Raw genomic sequence first — 24,098 nt, 5'->3', positions numbered from 1 at the left:
TGGTGCTAAATATTGGCCGGAATATATTTTGCTCATGGAAATGTACATCAAATTGTATAATTTGAGATCAAGTGTACATAAATTTATGGAATCACATTGTTCTATTCAGCATGTACTTCACATTCCTTTGTGTATATGGGGGAAATTTTATGCCTATGTTAAAAGTCCAAAAAGTCACATATTTTAGGCTTATGTTATAAAGGCAGCTAGCAGAGAGCAGTGATGGGAACAGCCTGCAGAACCAGCTCTCTGCCCCTCTGTGTTTCTTTAAAATAGGCTCCCAGAAACAGTTTGAACAGTGTGTAAATGCCCGTACACAAATTTACACCTTCTCCAAAAGAGGTGTAACGGTGTGCATGTACTCTGTGCATGTGTGTGTATATATATATATATATATATATATATATATTAGGATATGCACATATATCACAACCTCACTCCTGCCGCTCCCAAACTGTGCCCTAGGGAAAGCCTGTGTCCAGATTAGTACTTAGCACTTTCCATGCACTTACATTTTTGCACATATATGGCCATATAGTTTTTTTGAAAAGCCCTTTTCTGTACGTAAAGGCTTCATAAAATTACCCCTATAATAGGAGAATCCACTCTCCCATTAAGTGACTGAGAGAGTCATAATTTTAGTTACTCTTTTTCAGATATTTCCTTGACACTTGTCATGGTCAGAAAAAAGAGTGGCCTTCCAGATCCATATCTCCAGGGCAAGCTGAGAGCAAGGCTTCGTTTGTTGGAGAATGACAACAAGGAGGTGATGGCAGTGTTTAGCGTGAGTCTTGTTCTACTCTTATAAATGTTTTCAGTACAAATGCTGTATATGTGACATAGAGGGGAATAATCGAACGACGCCAGCGAAATACATGGCCGGTGATGTATTTTGGCGGCGCCGCAAACAGCTGGCCAGACCCGTATTTTAGAAAAAGATGGCCGGCCATCTTTTGTTTCGATAATACGGTTCCAACCAGCCAAATGCCTTGGATTTGGCTGGGGTTTGAGATGGCCGGCTTCGGTTTTTAGCGATAATGGAAAGTTATGTCAGCCATCTCAAACCCCGGCCAAATTCAAGGTATTTGACTGTGGGAGGAGCCAGCATTTTTAGTGCACTGGCCCCCCTGACATGCCAGGACACCAACCGGGCTCCCTAGGGGTCACTGCGGTGGACTTTAGAAAAGCTCCCACTTGCATAGCTCCCTTACTTTGGGAGCTGAGCCCCCCAACCCCCCCCCCCAAAAAAAAACCCCCCACTACCCACAAATGTTCTGCACCCACTAAAACTGCTCCAGGGACCTGCATACAGCCTCTAGGACTTATTGCTGCTGTACAACTTTGGCACACCAGTTCACACACCTGAAGACTAATCTCTCTGAAAAAGTCCTTTCTTGAAATAACCACGTTTACTCACAGTTAACTGCAGATCAGAGGTTATGCCCCTAAGATGAGCAGTAGGTCAGAGCTGGCACAATGGTGTACAATGCCCTCCTTCAGCACCATTCAAGGTAATAACTATGTTCTCTAACGTGGGTAACACAGGAAAGGGAACTAAAACTGGCTTACAAAAATGGCCTCTACCGCATGGACTACAACCGGAAACAAAACAGGGCACACTCTGACCCAGTAAGCAGGGGGAAAGCACCAGGGGAGTAGAGCCTACCAACTACCAATACCTACACCCACCACAATGCATTGCTGATGTGACTCTGCAGTGCAAATAACAGAAAAGGTGTCACACTCACCCGAGAGCCACATCACAAGCAGGAAAAGGCTGTCGGAGGACAGAACACATTCTGCTGTCATGGAGGTGGGTACAGCATTTGAGGCTGGCATACAGGCTGGAAAAAAAAGTGTTTAAAGTGGGGGTTTTTTGGTGGGAGGGGGTTAGTGACCACTGGGGGAGTACGGGGAGGTCATCTCTGCTTCCTTCCGGTGGTCGTGGTCAGTTCGGGCACCTTTTTAAAGCTTGGACCTGAAAAAAAAGGGACCAAGTAAAAGCGGCCAAATGCTCGTCATCGCTGCCTTGTTTTTTTCCATTATGGGCTAAAGCCGGCCATTTTGTAACCCCGCCTATGCCTGCCCATGTCCCGCCTTCGCGTCGCTGCCAGCACGCCCCCTTGAACTTTCGCCGGCTCTGCGATGGGAAAGCAGCGATGGTGTCAAAATAGCGGCTTTCGATTATATCGATTTGGCCGCCGTTGCGAGATCGCCGGCCATCTCCCGATTTGTGTCGGAAGATGGCCGGCAATCACTTTCGAAAATGAGCTGGATAGTGGCCAAGAAAAGGAATAGATTTCCAGCTTGTTACACAACCCTGAGAATTTCCATTGCTCCAATGGTCTTCAAACACAAATGCATCTGATGTGCAGCAAGGTAACAGTATATTTATAGACTCAGACTCAGAGTACAGAAGTAGAGCCATGTAGTTCTGTCTTCCCAAAATTTATCTTTCATCTGTGTAAGAACTGGAAGTACTATCTATTTGCTAAGATTTAGCTGTGAATGTCTACCTCTCTAAGGTGCCCTTTTACAAAAGGCACGCTGGCGTTCTTAACACATGCTAAAAATAAGCACATGGTAAATGTTAGAGATGCAGCCAAAGTATACAAACAAAAAAAGCAACACTGGGCCTTCAAGATTAGGACAACAGGAGTACTATATTGACAGGTGACCCGACGGGTTATCGGGCTATCCGTGTACAGGAGAAGGCTTCTACTAAAGCCCTACTTTTTTTTCGCGTCACAGCAAAAATTCTCAACGACAACATTTCAATGTGTTAAGGCATTTGATCTACATGATTTAAACACTGCAGAACTAAACTTTGACCCCTGAGGCAGGCGTCACCTGGCGCCGAAACACGGCCCGTGTTGGGTCACCTGTCAATTAAGTACTCCTGTTGTCCTAATGTTGAAGGCCCTTTCTTTTTTTGTTTGTATACTTTGGCTGTATGCTGTATTACCCTCTGTATTTGTTTTGTAAATTTTAGAAATGCCCATATATTTCTATGGGTGTCTCTAGCTTTTAGTGCGCGCTAATCATCATGCACTAAAACTGCTAGCACGCCTTTGTAAAAGGACCCCTAAATAAGCCAAACAGTTCATCACTTCCAAGATTTCAGAATGAGCAGGAAAAAATGTCAAAGTATGTGCTAGTTTTATGGCTGTCACTTCCGTTTAATATTTTTACAGTACTACTAAGTATACACAGCGCAGTAGAGGCACGTAAAAAAGAGAGAGTCCCCACTCTATAGAGATTACAATGTAGTTGAGACACATGGACAAGAGAAATAATTATCTACAGTAAAAATTCATAAGGTGAAAGGTCAAAGTGTTCTTAAAGAATACACTTAGTACTCACACAATTTGGCAGGGGCGTAGCCAGACTTTGGTGGGAGGTGAGGGGGCACATTTTAGCCCCCCCACTGCCGCCGACCCTCTCGCCCCCCCTCCCGCCACCAACACTCCGCTGCCGTCGCCTACCTTTGCTGACGGGGGACCCCAACCCCCGCCAGCCGAGGTCCTCTTCTTCTGGCGTAAGGCTTCATTCTGTTTCTGTGAGTCTGACATCCTGCATGTACGTGCAGGACGTCAGACTCACAGAAACAGAACGAAGCCTTACGCCAGAAGAAGAGGACCTCGGCTGGCGGGGGTTGGGGTCCCTCACCAGCAAAGGTAGCCGACGGCGGCAGTGGAGGAGGGTTGGCGGCGAGAGGGTTGGCGGCAGAGGGGTCCAGGGCCAAATCTACGGGGCCCCACGTAGCTACGCCACTGCAATTCAGGTGCCTAAATGTTGGTGCCCTCTTATAGAAGTGCCTTAGTGTGCACTAAATTGTTTAAGGAGCACTAATGATCTGAACATGCACTAACAAATGCTCATCCCTACTTACTACTGTTGTGCAGTACTGGGTTCGTCTAGTAATGTCTAAAATAAGAAAAGTTATTAGCGTAAGCTCCAGAAACAAGTGACACGTTGGGTGCCTCTGGTTAGCTATTGAGATATTTATAATTGAATCTGAACATGAGAATATAGACTGCAAATATTGATCTGCATTCTTAACCTCAGTAACCAGAGGGTCATGTGTTTGATTGAAATGCGGAGAACAAAGTTAATTTTCTATCTTCTAGGAACTGTCTGCCAGACTGTTGTCCATTCACAGTGACCAAGATCTAATAATTGTGACATTTAAAACCTATGAAGAAGTATGGAAGTTTTCTACTTACTATTCTCTTGGTAAAACAATCTTATTTTCAAGAACTTTTCTTTTTTGATTGTCCTGATTGTTGCGCACATAGTTAAATGGAAATTGTGACGATCAACATCTAGTGTTGACATAATGAAAAGCAGTTCCACTCACTTACTCTGTTGTCTTGTTTAGCAGTAACCCTGCTGACATTAGCAAAGAGTCATAACCATAAAAGTTGCTATTTTGAAGCATACTTGTGGCAGTTTACAGACTAAGGGGTGTAGTTATCAATGTGGGCTATTGTTAAGACATGTTATTTAATCACTACTTTGTGCTCTTTTATCACAGGTCCCATTTTATGCATTGAGATCGGGTTACTAATAACTGGGGTTAACAGTAAAATAACATGTTTTAACCATTGGCGTAGCTACGTGGGGCCACGGGGGCCTGGGCCCCCGTAGCTTTGGCCCTGGACCCCCTGCCAACGACCCTCTTGACCCCCCTCCCGCCGCCAACCCGCCGTCACCGTCGCCTACCTTTGCTGGCGGGGGACCCCAACCCCGCCAGCCGAGGTCCTCTTCTTCCGGTTCAAGGCTTCATTCTGTTTCTGAGTCTGACGTCCCCCACCAGCAAAGGTAGGCAACGGTGGCGCCGGCGGGGGAGGGTTGGCAGCGGGATGGGGGGTTGAGAGGGTTGTCGGCGGGGGGGGGTCAAAGTTGTTGTTGTTGGTGGTGGTGGCGGCGGCGGCGGGGTGGTCGGCAATGGCGGGGGGGGGGGGTTGGCAGCGCCGAGGGGGGGGGCTAAAATGTGCCCCCTCACCTCGGGCTCTGGACCCTCCTCCCGCCGAAGTCTGGCTACGCCCCTGGTTTTAATGGTAACCCTGGTTGACAATTATCCCCCCGTAATGCGCGCCAACCTTATTAGCTTGTGGCATAATACTTTGTGAAGGCCCATTTTAATTGTGGCATGCAGCTGAAGACAGGCTCAGTTCCAGCAGTATTTTTACCAAAGCTCAGCGTTAGCACCTACAACACTGGGGAGGGTAATGCCCTCACACGCCTACCTTAAACTAAACCTGTGCTTATTGTTCGTTAATTTGTTGATTGAAGCAGTGTTAAATCAATTTAATATGCACTGTGGACCTGATTATTCAAAATGATTTAAACAGCCAGGAGAGGCTCCTGGCCGTTTGAATCGCCTGTCCGGGGCTAACTAGGCATTCTCAGTAGCACTTAAGCGGATAGTGCTACTGAATATGCCTGGTTAACACCCAAGCTGAAACGGGATACTTTGGGAGTGTTCTGGGGAGGAGTCAGCACTTAACCGGATACAGTTAACCACATAAATAGGACCCCATAAAATGCAGTTCTGTCTTTAAGCAGTTCTTTATAGTTAAGTACTGAATATCTCACTTAACCGGCTATATTTTGGCTGACTCCTTATACCCGTAAATTCGATGCCAGAGTTTGGACATGAATTTCTGAGTATAATGTCCTCAGTGGTCAGCAAAACCCTGAGTGATGCTGGCTGAATATTGGGTCCTGTATTTTTTAAGGCAGGGTTTTTCAACCCAGTCCTTGGGATACACCTAGCCAGTCAGGTTTTTAGGATACCCACAATGAATATGCATGAGATAAATTTGCATGCTCTGCCTTCATTTTACCAAATAGAAAAATAATCTAGATAGGAAATGACTGATCATAACTGATAATAGTGCCCAGATAATTAATATGAATGTAAGTGAGTGGTCGCTCTCAGTATTCAGACTGTGGCCATCACAGGCCCTCGGTGTTACCAGGTGTCAAAGTTTCAAATGAATAAGCCAAAATAATGGCTGTCATTTATGTTTGAATCTGTTTATTAATATCACATATCATCAAGACAAAATGACCATCAGAATCCAACTAAGAGAGACAAGTCAAACAAGAATCGTAAAGCTGTGACAGGTAGATGGCTTTGGTTCTTATACCTTCTGCCACAAATGATTAATATTTATATGTAAGAGACTAGCATAGACAAATCTACTATACAGTATAAAACTCAGTTGTAACCCCCCCCCCATGTCACCCCTCCCACAGTAAAAAGATAAGATAACACTACCATCCTAGAATAAACTCACTAGTCCCCGACCCCCCCTAAAGGGAATTAACCCCCAACTATGGGCTTGCAGAACCAAAGATTGGTTTTAGGGCTCCCAAATTGCAAGAAAGCGCTTTTTGAGCTTAGATGATGTCCAGGCACCATTACGTTCCATCGACATCAAGGTGTGGAATCTATTGTGCCAGTGCCAGTATTCAGGAGGTGTGTAGTGCTCTGTCAACAGGACAGAAATACAAATACAAAAGTATTCCCAAAGATGTTATACAGTTAAGTATAGTGAGTTGCATTAACAATCAATATGCTTAGATGAATAACATAATATGCAGAGATACAATGCCAAAGAAAAACAGTAAAAAATGGATTAATATCAGTGTAGCATCATAAGAAGAAATCATTACAATGTCATTAGGAATTAAGAGAAATGTGTTCTTCAATTGGTGACCATATTCTCTCAGTAATCTTATGTCTATTGGAAAATTCAGAAGCTTTACCTTCACATTTATGAATCTGGAGAACAGGTAGTATTTAAGAGCAAGCAAGATTTCCAATTATGTAGGATCATTTGTATAGTAACTGTCAATAGGATATCCAATAGTTTGGATTGCCACTTATTCAGTACATCAGAGAATAGCAAAGAGCAATATAAAATAATGGAAGGAGAAATAGGCCTTGAAATGTGGAGGATATTTTTGATAATATCCCATGTGGCTAACCAGAATGGATGAATATTGGAACAAGAAAATAGCATATGCATTAAAGTCCCCCAACTGTGAGTTACAATGCCAGCATTTATTAGAAGAATCTAGATGGGCTTTGTGTAATTTGCTAGTCGTCCAAATTGTTTTATGAAACACAAAATATAGAGTCTGTATGTGACTAGTAGAAGCTGTAAGATGTAATACATATTTTAAAAAATTATGCCATTCCAATTCACTTCCTTGCCAATCAGATTCCAAGGACCAGAGACATTTGGTATGAGTGGTAAGTGTGAATGTTTTGGCGCGAAGAGTTAAAAAACAGAGAGGTAACATAGCCTTGGGAGGCTCCAGTGGCAAAAGGCTGGAGAAGATCAGAGGATTGTGGACAGGAGGAAAATGAGCAAAAGTAGATAACAGACAGTGTTTCAGCTGGTACCATGTATAAAATTCCGAGCTTGGTAAGTCATATCTTTCTATAAGTCAGGAGAAAGATAACTTAATGTCCTTAGAGATCCACAGAGGCCAATAAATGGGTAATTTATCTATTAGAATTTTAGAATTATGCCATATTGGAACATCAAAAGATTGCTATCTGTTTTTCAAAAAAGAAGAGTGTAAAATTTGAATAGCCTGGATAGAAGAAACAATTATATCTGAGAGTTGGGGTGAGTGTGGTTTGGAAGAGTATGGTAGTAAGCGTAATGGAATAGGACGAGATAGATGTGATTCAATGGTAAACCAGGCAGGACACTCCATGGAGTCTGCAGAACAATTAAACCAGAGCACTCCATATCTCAATGAAGCAGCAACATGATATAGAAAAATATCCAGAAAGCCTACACCGCCCTCTATATGGGAGGCTTTTATAGTTTTTAGAGCTATCCTAGCAGGTTTACCTGCTTATAATCGAATGAGAAAAACGCCCAAGTTCCGACCTAAATCGGGAGATGGACGTTTATCTCACAAAAACGAATAAAGCGGTATAATCGAAAGCCGATTTTTGGACGTTTTCAACTGCAATCCGTCGCGGATGCGGACAAAGTTGATGGGGGCGTGTCAGAGGTGTGGCGAAGGCGGAACTGGGGCGTGGTTATCTGCCGAACAGAGATGGGCGCATTTCACCGATAATGGGAAAAAAGTATGCGTTTTAGCTAGAATTTAGGACACTTTTCCTGGACCCTGTTTTTTCACGAATAAGGCCCCAAAAAGTGCCCTAAATGACCAGATGACCACTGGAGGGAATCGAGGATGACCTCCCCTGACTCCCCCAGTGGTCACTAACCCCCTCCCAGCACAAAAAATGAAGTTTCTCAACTTTTTATTTTCACCCTCAAATGTCATACCCAGCTCCCTGACAGCAGTATGCAGGTCACTGGAGGAGTTGTTAGGGGGTGCAGTGGACTTCAGGCAGGTGGACCCAGGCCCATCCCCCCTACCTGTTACAATTGTGCTGCTTAATGCTTATTAGTCGTCCAACCCCCCCAAACCCACTGTACCCACATGTAGGTGCCCCCCTTCACCCCTTAGGGCTATAGTAATGGTGTAGACTTGTGGGCAGTGGGTTTTGAGGGGGATTTGGGGGGCTCAACACACAAGGGAAGGGTGCTATGCACCTGGGAGCTCTTTTACCTTTTTTTTGTTTTTGTAAAAGTGCCCCCTAGGGTGCCCGGTTGATGTCCTGGCATGTGAGGGGGACCAGTGCACTACGAATCCTGGCCCCTCCCACGAACAAATGCCTTGGATTTATTCATTTTTGAGCTGGGCGCTTTCATTTTCCATTATCGCTGAAAAACAAAAACGCCCAGCTCACACATTGTTGAATAAAACATGGACGTCTATTTTTTTCCAAAATACGGTTCGGTCCACCCCTTCACGGACCCGTTCTTGGAGATAAACGCCCATGGAGATAGGCGTTTTCGTTCAATTATGCCCCTCTTAGTGTTCCATAAGTATTTGGAAATCTTGCTCTCAAGTTTAGTATAAAAAAACAGGGGGGGGGGGGGGGCTCACTTAGGTAACGTACTAAGATAATAGTTTACTTATAGGTACAATAGACATTTTAATGGCCTCCTTAAGGCCACACCAAGAAAGATTCCTGGGGGACCAGTTATGAATGAGTTTTCCAACTTTAAATACAAAGAGTTCAAGATTAAGGGACATAAGTTGATTCCGATCTTTATGGATAGCAGCCACACTCTGAAATGCAAAACGTTCATATTTATCCAAAAGGATTCCCGGAGTGAGAATAGGTGTCAGTTAAGTGCTCGACCTTCTTTATGTTTCATAAATCCTACAGTTGAATTGTCATGAAACGAGAAATTAATCCAATAATTGTTGTGATGTAAAATAGCATTGTTATGGGATCAAAAACCAGTGTGAACAGAAATTTGAAAGTTCCAAATTTTTTTTTTTATTTAAAAGGGTACATTAGAATAATAAAGTTTTCAATAAATAAATAATATGTAATATTTACATCATGAGGCTTTTTTAGACCAACGATGAAGAAGACAACCCGGCAGAAGACACTGAAATTGTAGTAAGCGTTTGGGTATTTTGAGGTCTTTTTCCTCATGTTTTAATTTTAGAGTTACCATATATATTTGTAAATTTTCACTTGGCTCTTCCCTAGTTGATAGTTGTTGAAATTTATTTAGAGTCTCGGTTTATTTTTTCCTTATTATTACTACTGTCATGTAAACACCACACACACCCCTCCTCGAGTACACCACATTGTGTGAAATATATGCCAAATGAAAAGTGAACTGGACACTAAAATATCAGATCACTCAAAAAACTCTAAGAAGGAGTAATTAAATGTCCAAAAAGTTCAAAACATGTAAACAGTAATGTCTATAGAGGGACGACACCAAACATGATCTATGAAGGCCGCTCCCAATTATTTCTCTCAAACAAGAAAATGAATGCTTATCTGTAGCAGAAATGTGGAGTTAGCAAGCGTAGGTTCTACAAAGCTTCATTTCAGGTAAGAAATCCTTCCTCAGGAACCTTGCATGTTCTCCATAATCTCAAAGAGAGAAAAGCCACTACTGCATAATTAGCTTCAAAGATGGTGGGACTATGTAGTTCCTTAGTTTGGGTTTTCATTAGTGAAATAATTTTCTGCCTGAGTTCTGTGTAGATCCCTGATGGCGAACCTATGACACGCGTAGCCATTTTCGGTGACACGCGGCCGCATGTGGCCTCATACAGAGAAGCAGCGGCGTTCCTTGCTGACACCCGGGGCGGATCGCGTGACCTCCCCCCCCCCCCGGTGAAATCACCCCCCCCCCAGGTGCATGTTTACCCGCTGGGGGGGGGGTGCCATGTGCGCTTCTATTGGCTCTCTCCGAGTCCTCCGCTCGTTCCCTCCCTGCTGCTCCCTCTGCCCCGCCTCCTGCACGGCCGTTAGGGGATCTTTGACCTCACTTCCGGCCGGCGGAGCAGAGAGCAGCGGAATGCCGTGGGGGACGCATCTCTGTGATCGCCATTACCAGCAACCACATAACCACAGCAACCATCATCTAATCTACTGTTCTGGGGTGTCGTGGATTTCTAATTGACCATCATTACCGAGATAGGTGAGGGGGAGGCTGGGAGAGGCGAGGGCATGTGCTAAGGGTGCCGTTTCCCGCCATTAGAAATAGCGGCAGCCATCTTAATTTACATAAGGTGGTCAGTTAGGCTAGTTAACCCCTAATTGCCTGCAGGGCTAACAGGCTATCTATAATTCTATCTTCTGTCACTGCCCCCCTGATGGAGAACCAAAAAAAATAAAAAAAACAAGGTTAAGTAAAGGAAGTGGTAGTAGCAGTAGCCGACCCTTTCAAGAGACATGGACCGAGATGTATGGCATTATAGAAAAAAATGGCAGATCATTTTGCGTTCTATGTACTGAAACAGTAGTAAGCAGAATGCGGAATATAAATAGACATTTTGAAACTAATCATTCCCAGCTCTTGAAAAAAAGTGAGGATGAAAGGAAGGAATACATTTCCAGGCAGCTACACTTTTATAAGAGCCAATCTAATTCCATCCTTAAATTTGTAAAAGGTTCTACAAATTTAACATCTGCAAGTTTGAGCATTGCTCACTCCATAGCTCAGCATGGAAAAGCACTCAGTGAGGGAGAATTTATTAAAGAAACTCTCCTAAGATGTGCACCAGTTCTATTTCACGATATGCAGAATAAAGATGCAATTATTAAGAGAATATCTGAGTTACCACTCAGTAGAAATATCAATTGAAGATTTAGCCAATGAAATTCAGCAACAAAAAAGTCACTAATAGGCAGATTAGTTAAAGAATTCCCCCTCCCCCTCACTTATCTTAGTTCACGGCACCCCACACAAGTTAAATAATATCAAGACCAACAAAAGAAACCGACTGACAGATGAACAAAGAAGTCACTAAGCAGGTAAGTTAAATAATTAGTTTTTGGTTTATTAAATACAGTTATATATTACAATTAAACATTTTTGTTATTTAAACTATAAATATTGCGAAATTATGTTTTTTTTCTCGAAGTGACACACCACCCGAGTTATGCTCGGTTTTTTGGCGAATTTTGACACACCAAGCTCAAAAGGTTGCCCATCACTGGTGTAGATCTATCTCATGCATATTCATTGTGGGTGTCCTGAAAACCCTAGCTGAGTGTGTCCCAAGGGCTGGGTTGAGAACTCCTGTTTTAAGGTATACTAATGAGCTGAGTACACATCCCTTTTCTGTGCCTTTGTCCTTCATCTCTCCTCCACAAATCCCTGGCATTATTGTGAGTAACTTGCTGAATCCTCCCAGCCCCTGCGAAACCTTCACTGGTAGAAGCAAGTTGGTGTTTCTTCTCCTGGCTGGGTTGTGCCTTTCTTTGAATTGCACATGTTTATGCATGCCATTTAGATTATGATATAAGGTTGGTCTGTGCTATTTTACACCTTACCAGCAGGAAGGAAACCAGTTCCCTCCTCTCAGTGAAAATCCTGCTGGAGACTGGTTAGTGTCAATATAGGCTTGAGTGTGCAGGCCACTGACAGCGCTACAAGAGTTTGTGGAAGTAGAGTGCAGCCCGATGGGGAAGAATATTTATTTTTTCTATATATATGTGGGGAAGAGGGGTGGAAATCCAATGGTTTTGCAAGTCTGGCAGGGTGAGAGCCCAAAGACCCATTGTCAATATTATGGTTATGGACACCGTTCTCTCTAAGCTGAACAGAAGTCCTCCAACTGCATTGCTGACACTGAGGGGTGGTGTTTCAATTTTGTGTTTTCAATCAGTAGGGAGAGGCAGTTCCCTAGTATCTTGCAGAGCTTGTCTGTCTCTCACTATTGAAAATGTGATAGTAAAACAGCATTTCCCGCTGGCAGGACTGTAGGCGGAGGACTCATACTCAGCATGAGGGAACGGTGGTTAGGGATGAATGATGTGGAAGCCCAGTTTTGGCTGCAGTGGGTATGAAGAGAGTGGAGCTGGGCAGATTGTCACAATGCAACTTGGTCTTCCTAAACATTCAGGCATGGTAGGCAACTTTCTCACATTCTGAGGGCTGGACAGTAAATCAAGCATTATGGCATAAGGAGATTATTGTCATATTTTTAATGTGCATGTGTATTAGCTATACTGCTTACATGCAGTAAACGGTTGCTAGTTAATGCTTGCATTAACATGTGTTGCTTGTGGGTATTAATACTAATGGTTATGTTGGTTACTGTACTATGTTATTTCAATCAATTTTTCGGACAGGTTTTGTTAATCATTGCATGGAGAATTTGTTACTAGACCAGGCTTTCTGGCTGTTCCCACCAGAGGAGGAAGAAGAGGAAGAAACTGGGATTGATGTCTACATAAATGAGGAATCTCTAAATATGATGTACAAGGGTCTTCTGATGCAAGAGGGTAAGGAGGATCACTTGTTTTCTGATTTTATAAAATATATCTACAGGAAAAACAGTGACTATTACATTTTGTTTTTAAATGGTGTCAAACTGATTTGGTTATCAGAAAAGGACATGAAGTATTTACTTGTAAACAGCACATCTCAAAATAATATTGAATATCCAGGGAACACTTTATGGTAAATCTGTCCTTCAGATACTGCTGGGGAGCAGGGATATTCACTCATCATTTTACACACATGACTATGCAGGAAACCAGTGGACCTACCTACATGGAAACTTTTGGCATTATCATGTGTACCAGAAAATACTCAGGAAAAGGCCAAATGGAATGAAAAAAGCCTTAGAACTGTATGCAGCACTAACCAGTGCTCCAAACGAGTTCAGTTATCAACTCAAAAAACTTTAAAAACCAAGTCAATTTATGTCAGAAATCATTTTTATCAATAAATCTTTTAATGGATATAAATTCCTGTCCATGTTTTTAACATTTCAAAATATCAAAGAGATTTATCTTTTCAGAATCAATATCAGAGGAGTCATGAAAGAATGCCTGGGGGAACTGAGCACTTAGCAGCTTCTTTAAGGCTCCTTAGTTTGTGGAGGCTCCTAAGAAAGTCTTAGTTGCAGTACCCAGTTCTGGGTGCATTATTCCCCAGGTGGAATACTTCTCCGTAAGCCTCTTTAAGTCTCCTGTAAGCTTTCTGTCTTGTCCTCTCCTGCTTCTTAGGTCTGGATCTTCTGAACTCCTTCAGTTCTCTTACTGTTCCTTCTCTATCCCTCCTCTGCAGGGTGTGGTGGTAGGCTGGTTTCTCATTCCAGTTCTCACCAAGTGGCCCTGCTCTATACTTCTCTGTCTTTCAGTTGCAGTGGTTGGGCTAGTCAAAAACCCTCTTCTCCTTGTGTGGTACAATGGCCAAGGAAGAAGGAGCAGAAGACAAAGAAATTCAAACTAAGCTGGGTATTTATATCAGCCACAGTTTTTTCTTCAAGAGGGGTCTCCTCCCTCCATTTCCGTACTGGTCTGGAGAGGCGTCTCCTGTTTATAGAAACTGGTGGTGGTGGTGGGGTATTGACAAGTCAAAGTCCTGTATCTTGGTAGAGTCACTAGAGCTGTATTTCTTAAGGGCACAGAATCCTAAGAATCTCTACACATAAAATGCCATCTTCTGTCTTATTTATTCAGTGTATTTGAACGTACTAGCACCTGCCCAAAGCACTTAAGCGTCACATAAGCTCATTTCTACATTTTATCCCTGTCTCTCACACAAAGAAAAGAGAATCTTATTTTCATTTTCCTTAACAACCAAATTCATGCTGCATGGCTCTCTTTATGACAGCTCTCTCTCTCTCTCAGCAAATGAAGAACCTAATCTCTCTTCAAACAGAAGGGTCAATAAACCCTGCAGCCAGTGTTTTATTTTTTTAGGTGCCAGCAGTGGTGTTTAAATATTTTTGCATATTCAGTTCCACTATTTATAGAAGCAGCAGTTCTAAATACATGTAGAGAGCTATAACCATTGCTGCTGTATAGATACTGATCATATTGAGCCACTATCTGTATACCTAAGTGATTTAATTTAAGACGATCTTTTTTTTACTGGCCTAGATTAAACTGCTTAGGTGTATGGATAAGAACTTAAGCGTTGCCATAATGGGACAAACCAAAGGTCTATCAAGTCCAGTATCCTGTTTCCAACAGTAGCCAGTCGAGGTCACAAGTACCTGGAGAGATCCCTGCTTATCCTAGAAATAAACAGTGGATTTTCCCCAAGTCCATCTTAATAATGGCTTTTGCACTTTTCTTTTAGGAAATTATCCAATCTTTTTTTTTTTTAAATCCCTGTGAAGATAACTGCTTTTACCACATTCTCTGGCAACGAATTCCAGCTATCTGTATAGTTAGTGCCATTCTGTCTGAATAGTGCTGGGGCATTGTGTAAGGTATTTCAGCAGCACTATGAGGGGCACTTATTTAGGCACTAAGAAAGTGCCTATTGGAAGCCTATTCTGTAAAGAAATGTTGCTTTTCTTTATCTAATGCTAGCATAAGCCACTTTACTTGTGCTACTTGGCAGGCATGGACGTTTACACCAGCCATAAAACTAGTGTAAATGCTTGTGCCTGGATTCAGAAAATAGCGAGCAAATTCTTACGTGCAAAATTGCACACTACCCTGAATGCACATGCAGCTAAATTGGCTAACGGGCCAATTAGCACCATTAATTGAGTGCTAACAATTATTGGTGTTAATTGGCAACATTTTGGACTTGTGTATGCATCTTGTTATGTGATATTCTATAAAGATCCGCATGCAAATCTGATAGCACGCAACTCAAAAGGACGTGTGGTCATGGAAGGGGCATGGGTGGGTCAAGGGTGTGCACTAAAGATGCACGCAGTATTACTGAATAATGGGAATCCACGCCTAACTTACGTGCCAGGATTTACACCATGTTTGGGTTGGTGCAAATCCTCACCCCCAAAGTTTGACATGGAAATCAACTCTAAGCACTATTCTATAAACAGTGTTCAACCCAGAGCGCTGTTTATAGAATAGTGCTCTGCGTGGAGTTTTTCAGTACTGTTTTTTCAGCACCATTTACTTCGCAAACTCAGTCCATGTGACTGCCCACCTGCACTGTACGCACCAATGCATCTTGGTGTGCACTTACAGGATACCACGTAGCTGGAAAATGGACATTTCATTTTCAGCAGAGAAAAATGTCCAAAAAGTGGCATAAATCTGCATTTGGACGTTTTTCTCACAAAAGCATCCAAATTGGTATTTTTAAATCCAATTTTTAGATGTTTTTCTATGAGGTCCATCAGAAGTGCGTTCAAATTGCAAAGGGGCATGTCATGGGCGTGTTAAGGGCAGGATCTGGACATTTCTAAGACGTTTTTCTGCCATAATGGAACAAAACAAAAACATCCAGGGCTATAAGTTGGACGTTTTGGTCTACACCTGTTTTAAAATTGCCCTAAATGACGTGATGACCACTGGAGGGAATCCTGGATGATCTCCCCTTACAACCCCAGTGGTCACTGACCCCCTCCCACCCCTAAACATATGATTAAAAACATTACTTACCAGCCTCTATGACAGCCTCAGATGTTATACTCAGGTCCATTTGAGCAGCATGCAGGTTCCTGGAGTAGTCTAGTGGTGGGTGCAGTGCACTGCAGACAGGTGGACCCAGGCTCCTACCCTCCCCCCCTACCTGTTACACTTGTGGAGGAAACTGTGAGCTCTCCAAAACTCACCAGAAACCCACTGTACCCACATATAGGTGCCCGCTTCACCATTAAGGGCTATTATAGTGGTGTACAGCTGGGGGTAATGTTTTTTTTTGGGGGGGAGGGGCGGTTGGGGGGATGCTCAGCAGACAACATAAGGGAGCAATGGTGAGATGTGTACCTGGGAGCATTTATTTGAAGTCTGCTGCAATGCCCCCTAGGGTGCCCCATTGCTCTTCTGGGATGTTTGTGTGGCCAGTCTACTAAGAATGTTGGCTCCTTCTACATCCCAATTGCTTGAGTTTGTGCATTTTTCACTTGGACGTTTTTTTTTTTGGGAGGTGGGGGGGAAGTGGATCAAAAAGATAAACACACAGAGAACAAAAACATCTAGCAAATATCCTTTTTCAGAAAAAAGACGCTTTTCTGTTTTGAAAGTGGTTATATTACCCACTTTTGGATGTTTTTTTAGCAAAATGTCAAATCGAAAATGCCTCTCTTTGAATATCAACCCCATTATGAATTGGATCATCTATTGTGACATTATCAGATGAAACAATTGCTGATTACCATTGTGTTGGAGTTCATAGCTGAAAGAAACTACTGCTTTAAAGTATTGCAACATTTAATTTTAATTTTTGTGTTTCACCCAAGCAGTAATGCTTTTTGGGGAGGCTTCACCCATATTTTTGCTCTGTGTCTCTTTTTCTGTCCCTCTTTCTGCTTAGGTGCAAAGGTATGTAGGTACGCACACACAGACAGACAGTCAGACATACCCAGAGAGACACACACACTCACACACATCATACAGCCCCTGCCACCACAATGAGACACACTTTACCATATTTTTTCACACCCAGTTCCCAGAGAGATGCATGAGTTTGCAAATGGCAGAAAGGAAAACATGACATTTTGTCATATTGAAGTGGCACTTCTCAACTTGTCAAAATTCAGAAACTGCTAGAGAAAGAGGAGGAGAGGGAAATAGATCAAAATTAACTAAAATTTCTAATCAGAGATAGGGTATGTAGAAATCCTTGGAAGAGGATGAAACACCCATAGATTCCTCAAACCATCTCAAGAACCTTTTTGTTCAAATGGGGCAGTTGTTATCAAGATCCACAGGTGATAACTACATATCTGTGTGCAGAAATTCCCACAATTCACTGCAGACCACTACAGGCAGGCTGAGTGACACAAATTTGTCATGGTTTAGCTCTTTTGCAGTTCAGCATTGTTTTCTAACTGGAGTCCGGATTGAATCTGTCAGGTTCAGGTTTAGACCTAGCACATCCCTACCCACAGAGCCCCAAAACGAAGGACCGCTGTTGAATAGGAAGTGGAGACTATCACAAAGGCTTAAAAGAGAAACTTAAAATAGTAATTGCGCTTGAAGATTGGAAATCATCAAACAATCTTCTACCTAGAAATGAGTCCTATTGTAATTTGTCCAACAATTAAAACCTTTTCTTTTTTTAAGGAACATTCTTTGTACTGTGTCCTGACAACCATATCCAAGAGGCAGCTGTTGTAGACGGTGAGGTGAGGGTTTACCAGCAGAGGGAGAGTTCCCCTGAAGATATCCCTGGAGGGTATGCACAGAACATAAAGGCACTGCTTAGTGACAAGAACACCCTGCCCAGGTCTGCTTTGGAACCTGTGAGCCCCTTTCATCAGTAGGTATATTTTAAAGTATAGTTTTAAATTCTTTTTTTTTTCCAGATTTTAAATCTTTATTGCAAAAATAAACCAAATACAAAGTAACAAATGACTGGAAATGCAAGGTTTAGTTTAAATTCTAATATTTTGAACAGGACATGCGTTTGTTAACATGCGTTCAATTAGCACAGCTTAAAAAGTTGATGCAAGCAAAACTGATTTAATATTTGTTAATATGAATTATTTTACATTTTTATATACATTTTATAAGTTAACAAAAACTGTACAATTATAAACACCGTTCCCCTACCCAAGCCCTTCCAACAATGTTAAAGACTGTTTCCATATCATCAAGCTGATCAATCCATAGACTGGTGGGTTGTGTCCATCTACCAGCAGGTGGAGATAGAGAGCAAACTTTTGCCTCCCTATATGTGGTCATGTGCTGCCGGAAACTCCTCAGTATGTTCTCTATCTCAGCAGGTGGTGGTCACACACAGCAGCAGCTCTGGCTAGGCCTCCAAGCCTAATCCTTAGGTTTTGTTGAGGCCTGGGGTTGAGGGCTCTTTTGAGCAAGTGCAAACCTGGTGGTGCCAGGTCCCTCCTTTTCTCCCCCCTCCCGCTGGCTCCGTTTAAAAAAAAAATATATATATTTTTAAACGTCTTTAAAGGCGTTTAATTCGACGTTTCTTTAAACGTTCATTGCAGCTACTCACTGGGACACCAGTTCGTTACAGCTCGGAGCGGCAAGCAGGTAATTTTACCTTTTTATAGCGGGCAGGGGGTTCCCCGATTCTTCTCCTCGTGGCAATGGCGTCGGAGGGCGAGGGCGCAAAGGGTCGCTCCCCGGATCGCTGGAGCGCTTCTAGAGGGGATGCGGGGGTTTTACAACCTGATTCGCCCTTGATGGGTGATAGTTTAGTGACCGATGGATGTCCCGGTCGTTCCTCCGGCGTGGCGGTTTTTTCCCGCCATAAACGCCCATCCCCCGCTCCTCGCCTCTGCCATCTTGGCCGGCCACGCGGCTCGGACGGCTTCTTCGGGGCCGCCCTTGAGGTTGGAGACATTAATGCCATGAACGCCCTTAATTTGGGCGACGGCACAAAAGCGGCTAAAGTTAAGCGCTGTTCTTCCCGCGCGGCTCCTTCACGGAGTTTCGCGCCGGACGCCATTTTGGATGCGCAGCATGTCTCTCCCCCGCTATTGCGAGCGCCGGTTGAGAGTGCGTCTAGGGCTGTTGCCCAGGCTGCGGAAGTGCACAGTCTGGGGGGTTTCTCTCCCGAGTTTGTTTTGCTGCTGCATCAGGCTTTCCTCATGCAAAACGCTGCCCCTGCTCCCTCTTCTGATAAAGAGGTTGAGGTTCCCAGAGGTAAACGCCCTCGGGTTGATTTCCAGGCCTTGGAGGACTTTTGTCTCCTCCGATGTAGTTGAGGGCAGCGTGTCTGAGGTCTCCCAACGATCCTTTGCGGATTCCTTGGAGGAGATAGATCCCCGCTCGGCTGGAGCGGATGACCCCTCTGCAGCGCGGCTTTTTAGCCCAGAGGATTTGCCCAACCTGTTGTTACAGGCCATGGACACTTTGAAGATTTCCTCTCCGGAGGACGTCTCTCCCTCAGCCCCTGTTGCCTCTGCCATTATGCTGGGGACGAAGCGCCCGCCTAGAACCTTCCACGTGCATGATGCCATGCACACCTTAATTGCGGCTCAATGGGATGTCCCGGAAACGAGCCTTAAAGTGGCTAGGGCTATGTCCCGCCTCTATCCTTTGGCTGTGAGTGAACGTGAGGCCTATCTGTGGCCTACCGTGGATTCTTTAATCACTGCGGTGACTAAGAAAACGGCGTTGCCGGTGGAAGGTGGCACGGCCCTAAAGGACGCCCAAGACAGAAGATTGGAGGCGGCCTTAAGGTCGTCCTTTGAGGCAGCTGCTTTAAGTTTGCAGGCCTCAGTTTGCGGCTCCTATGTGGCCAGGGCGTGCCGGACTATGGTGCAGCGGGCTTCCCCCTCGGATCATTCCTTGAGGGCTGATTGGCCGGCCCTGGAATCGGGCTTAGCCTATTTGGCAGACTTGCTGTATGATGTCTGGAGAGCCTCAGCTAAAGGCATGGCTCAGACAGTCTCTGCGCGGCGGTGGCTTTGGCTGAAACATTGGTCTGCTGACCACGCCTCTAAATCCCGCCTGGCTAGATTGCCTTTTAAAGGCAAGCTGCTCTTTGGGGTCGAGCTGGACAAAATCGTGACCGATCTCGGCACGTCTAAGGGCAAGAAATTACCAGAGGTCAGGGCTCGGGTTAGTACTCGTCCCGATACCTCCAGAGGACGGTTGCAGGAAGCCCATCGGTACCGCCCGGGCAAGTCGGGTTCCTCTGCCCCCTCTTCCTTCAAGAGGAATTTCTCCCCCAAGCAGCATTCCTTTCGCAGAGACCGCCGTCCCGGAGGTGCTCCCTCCGGTCCTCCCCCAGGGTCTCGTACCCAATGACGGGGCCTTGGTCCACGCCCCAGTGCAGATTGGAGGACGGCTGTCCTCGTTTCTGGGCGAGTGGACCACTATAACTTCAGACGCGTGGGTGCTGGAAGTCATCAGAGACGGCTACAAGCTAGAGTTCTGCCAACCCTTAAGAGACGGGTTTGTACTCTCTCCCTGCAAGTCTCCGGTCAAGCTGTGGTAGTGCAGCAGACCTTGGACAACCTGATCCGCCGGGGTGCGGTCGTTCCGGTGCCAAAAAATCAGATTGGCAAGGGACGTTACTCCATTTCCTTTGTGGTTCCAAAGAAAGGAGGTTCTGTCCGGCCTATCCTCGACCTCAAAGGGGTCAATCGGGCCTGGAAGTGAGGCACTTTCGCATGGAGACTCTCCGCTCTGTTATAGCGGCAGTGAAGGCAGGAGAGTTCTTGGCTTCCTTGGACATCAAGGAAGCGTACCTGCATATTCCCATCTGGCCTCCTCTCCAACGCTTTCTGCGTTTTACAGTCCTGAGACGACACTTCCAGTTCAGAGCCCTCCCTTTCGGGTTGGCTACTGCTCCGCGGACCTTTTCCAAAGTAATGGGGGTCATAGCGGCCTTCCTGCTAAAGGAAGGAGTACAAGTCCATCCTTATCTGGACGACTGGTTGATCCGAGCCCCCTCTTATGCAGAGTGCGGCAAAGCTATGGACCGGGTAGTTGCTCTTGTGAGCTCCCTGGGATGGATCATCAACTGGAAGAAGAGCCAGCTGCGCCCGACTCAGTCCCTGGAGTATCTGGGAGTTCGATTCGACACCCAAGTGGGCAGAGTGTTCCTGCCAGACAATCGGATTGTCAAGCTTCAGGCTCAGGTGGACTAGTTCCTAGTAGCCTCTCCTATTCGGGCTTGGGACTACGTGCAGCTGTTGGGCTCTATGACGGCCACGATGGAAGTAGTGCCCTGGGCCAGGGCTCATATGAGACCACTACAGCTATCTCTGCTGCTGCGCTGGACTCCGATGTCGGAGGATTATGCTGTGCGCCTTCCCGTGGACCCAGCAGTGCGCAAGGCGCTGAGCTGGTGGACGCAGACAGACAAGTTGTCTGCAGGATTGCCTCTGGTGACCCCGGAGTGGATTGTCGTCACGACAGACGCCTCTTTGATGGGCTGGGGAGCCCACTGCTTGGGAAGGACAGCGCAGGGGCTCTAGTCTCCTGCAGAGGCAAGTGGTCTATCAACCTCCTGGAACTCAGAGCCATTCGGTTGGTGTTATTGGAGTTCATCCCGGTACTGGTGTTGTAGCCTGTACGGGTCCTGTCGGACAATGCCACGGCTGTGGCCTATATCAACCGCCAGGGAGGTACCAAGAGCGCCCCTCTAGCCAAGGAGGCTATGAGTCTTTGCCAGTGGGCGGAAGCGAACCTGGAGCAGCTTTCAGCGGCCCACATTGCCGGAGTCATGAATGTCAAGGCGGACTTTCTCAGTCGCCATACCTTGGAGCCCGGAGAGTGGCAACTATCTGCTCAGGCGTTCTTGGACATCACGAAGCGCTGGGGCCAGCCGAGCCTAGATCTGATGGCGTCATCGGCCAATTGCCAAGTGCCGCGCTTTTTCAGCAGAGGACGGGACCCTCGATCCCTGGGAGTAGATGCTCTTCTCCAACAGTGGCCAACACAAGAGCTCCTCTATGTGTTCCCGCCCTGGCCCATGTTGGGCAGGGTGCTAGACCGGGTGGCAAGGCATCCCGGCAGGGTAATCCTGGTGGGTCCGGATTGGCCCAGACGTCCCTGGTATGCGGACTTGATCAGGCTCTCAGTCGACGATCCTCTGCGGCTGTCAGTGGAGCAGGGCCTGTTACATCAGGGTCCCGTGGTGATGGAGGATCCCTCTCCCTTTGGTCTTACGGCCTGGCTATTGAGCGGCAGCGTCTGAGGAAGAAGGGCTTCTCAGACAAGGTCATCGCCACTATGCTGAGAGCGAGGAAGCGCTCTACTTCTACTGCTTACGCCAGGGTTTGGCGTATCTTTGCAGCATGGTGTGAAGCAGGCTCACTTTCTCCCTTCACTGCTCCAATTTCTTCAGTGTTGGCGTTCCTGCAAGAAGGTCTGGAGAAAGGCCTGTCGCTCAGTTCCCTTAAAGTCCAGGTAGCGGCTCTGGCTTGCTTCAGGGGCCGCCTGAAGGGTGCTTCCCTGGCTTCGCAGCCAGATGTGGTGCGCTTTCTCAAGGGAGTTAATCACCTGCGCCCTCCTCTGCACTCAGTGGTGCCTGCGTGGAATCTCAGAAGCCGCCTTTTGAACCCTTGTCGAGGGCATCTCTGAAAGACCTGACGTTGAAAGCAGTCTTTTTGGTGGCTATCACTTCAGCCAGAAGAGTTTCCGAGCTCCAGGCGCTCTCATGTCGAGAGCCTTTTCTGCAGTTCACTGAGGCAGGAGTGACTATTCGCACAGTGCCTTCCTTCCTGCCCAAGATTGGTTCTCGCTTCCATGTGAATCAGCAGCTCTGTCTCCCTTCCTTTCGTAGGGAGGACTACCCAGAGGAGTACTCTGCTCTTAAATATCTGGATGTGAGACGAGTCATCTTCAGATACTTGGAAGTGACCAATGATTTCCGGAAATCGGATCATCTGTTTGTCCTGTTTGCAGGTCCTCGTAAGGGTCTGCAGGCTGCTAAGCCTACAGTGGCAAGATGGGTCAAGGAAGCCATTGCAGCGGCTTATGTGGCCGCGGGGAAGGTGCCGCCTATCCAGCTGAAGGCTCACTCCACGAGAGCTCAGGCGGCCTCGATGGCAGAGGCCGGATCCGTCTCCTTGGAAGAGATATGCAAGGCGGCAACTTGGGCTTCGGCTCATACATTCTCCAAGCATTACCGTTTGACTGTGGCTGCACGGGCGGAGGCCCGGTTTGGAGCTTCAGTGTTGAGGTCAGGGATTTCAATGTCCCGCCCTGGGTGAGTACTGCTTCGGTACATCCCACCAGTCTATGGATTGATCAGCTTGATGATATGGAAGGTAAAATTATGTATAATCATACCTGATAATTTTCTTTCCATTAATCATAGCTGATCAATCCATAGCCCCTCCCAGATATCTGTTCTGTTTTTATTCTGGTTGCATTTCAGGTTCAAGTTTAGTCTTCAGTTATTTCAGAAAGACTTCGTGTTCAAGTTCTTTCACTTGGATTCTTCAAGAGTTGAGACGAGTTTGTGTTACAGTGAGCTGCTGCATTCCTCTCCCCTCCGTTTTACGGGGCTGGATTGAGACATAAATTCTGCCGGCACTCCCTCCCGCTTCGTGCGGCTGTAGGGCAGCTTTGTACCCCTCCCGCTTCGGCGGTGTTAGGGTCAGTCAGCTCCTCCCGCGGTTGCGGTTGCAGGATAAGCCAGATCCCCCCGCATCGGCGGGTGTGGTGTCCCTCCCCCGCTCCGCGGGGATGAGCTGGACGGATTCCCCTCCCCCACTTGTGTGGGGATGAGCTGGGTTAATTCCCCTCCCCCGTTTCGGCGGTGGTGAGCTGGGCAGAGTGTCCCTTCGTGGGTGTAATTCTCTAAGTGCTGAGTCCTGCGGATGGAGCTTTGATATCGACATACTGAGGAGTTTCCGGCAGCACATGACCACATATAGGGAGGCAAAAGTTTGCTCTCTATCTCCACCTGCTGGTAGATGGACACAACCCACCAGTCTATGGATTGATCAGCTATGATTAATGGAAAGAAAATTATCAGGTATGATTATACATAATTTTACCTTATTTCCTCCTCTCCACCTGTACAAAGCAGCAAATAGGGCCCAGAGTACTAGGATATATCCTAATACTAAACAATAATGTCATTTCTCCTATTTGCATAGGTGTTGCTATAGGGTGGCCCCAGAATAATGGCTTT

At 45.6% G+C, this 24,098-nt stretch overlaps 1 protein-coding gene across 4 annotated transcripts in view; it reads left to right on the top strand.

Moving 5' to 3' along the window:
- SH3TC1 (SH3 domain and tetratricopeptide repeats 1) overlaps positions 1-24,098 on the top strand; it is a 104,360-nt gene that overhangs the window by 32,921 nt on the left and 47,341 nt on the right. For 3 of the 4 annotated variants that reach the window (XM_030191151.1, XM_030191150.1, XM_030191149.1), the window contains 4 exons: positions 657-784; positions 4,131-4,236; positions 12,725-12,877; positions 17,597-17,792. In XM_030191151.1, coding sequence (XP_030047011.1) covers positions 677-784; positions 4,131-4,236; positions 12,725-12,877; positions 17,597-17,792 — 563 coding nt within the window. In that variant the 5' untranslated portion in view covers positions 657-676. Of the gene's footprint in view, positions 1-656; positions 785-4,130; positions 4,237-12,724; positions 12,878-17,596; positions 17,793-24,098 lie in introns of those variants that run through there. The other variant, XM_030191152.1, reaches the window with a different exon arrangement.

The sequence above is a fragment of the Microcaecilia unicolor genome, chromosome 2, assembly GCF_901765095.1.
Source record: "Microcaecilia unicolor chromosome 2, aMicUni1.1, whole genome shotgun sequence".
In the NCBI taxonomy this organism is placed as follows: domain Eukaryota; kingdom Metazoa; phylum Chordata; class Amphibia; order Gymnophiona; family Siphonopidae; genus Microcaecilia; species Microcaecilia unicolor.
Note: the sequence above shows the minus strand (reverse complement) of the source record. Positions and strands in the feature narration are given on the sequence as shown.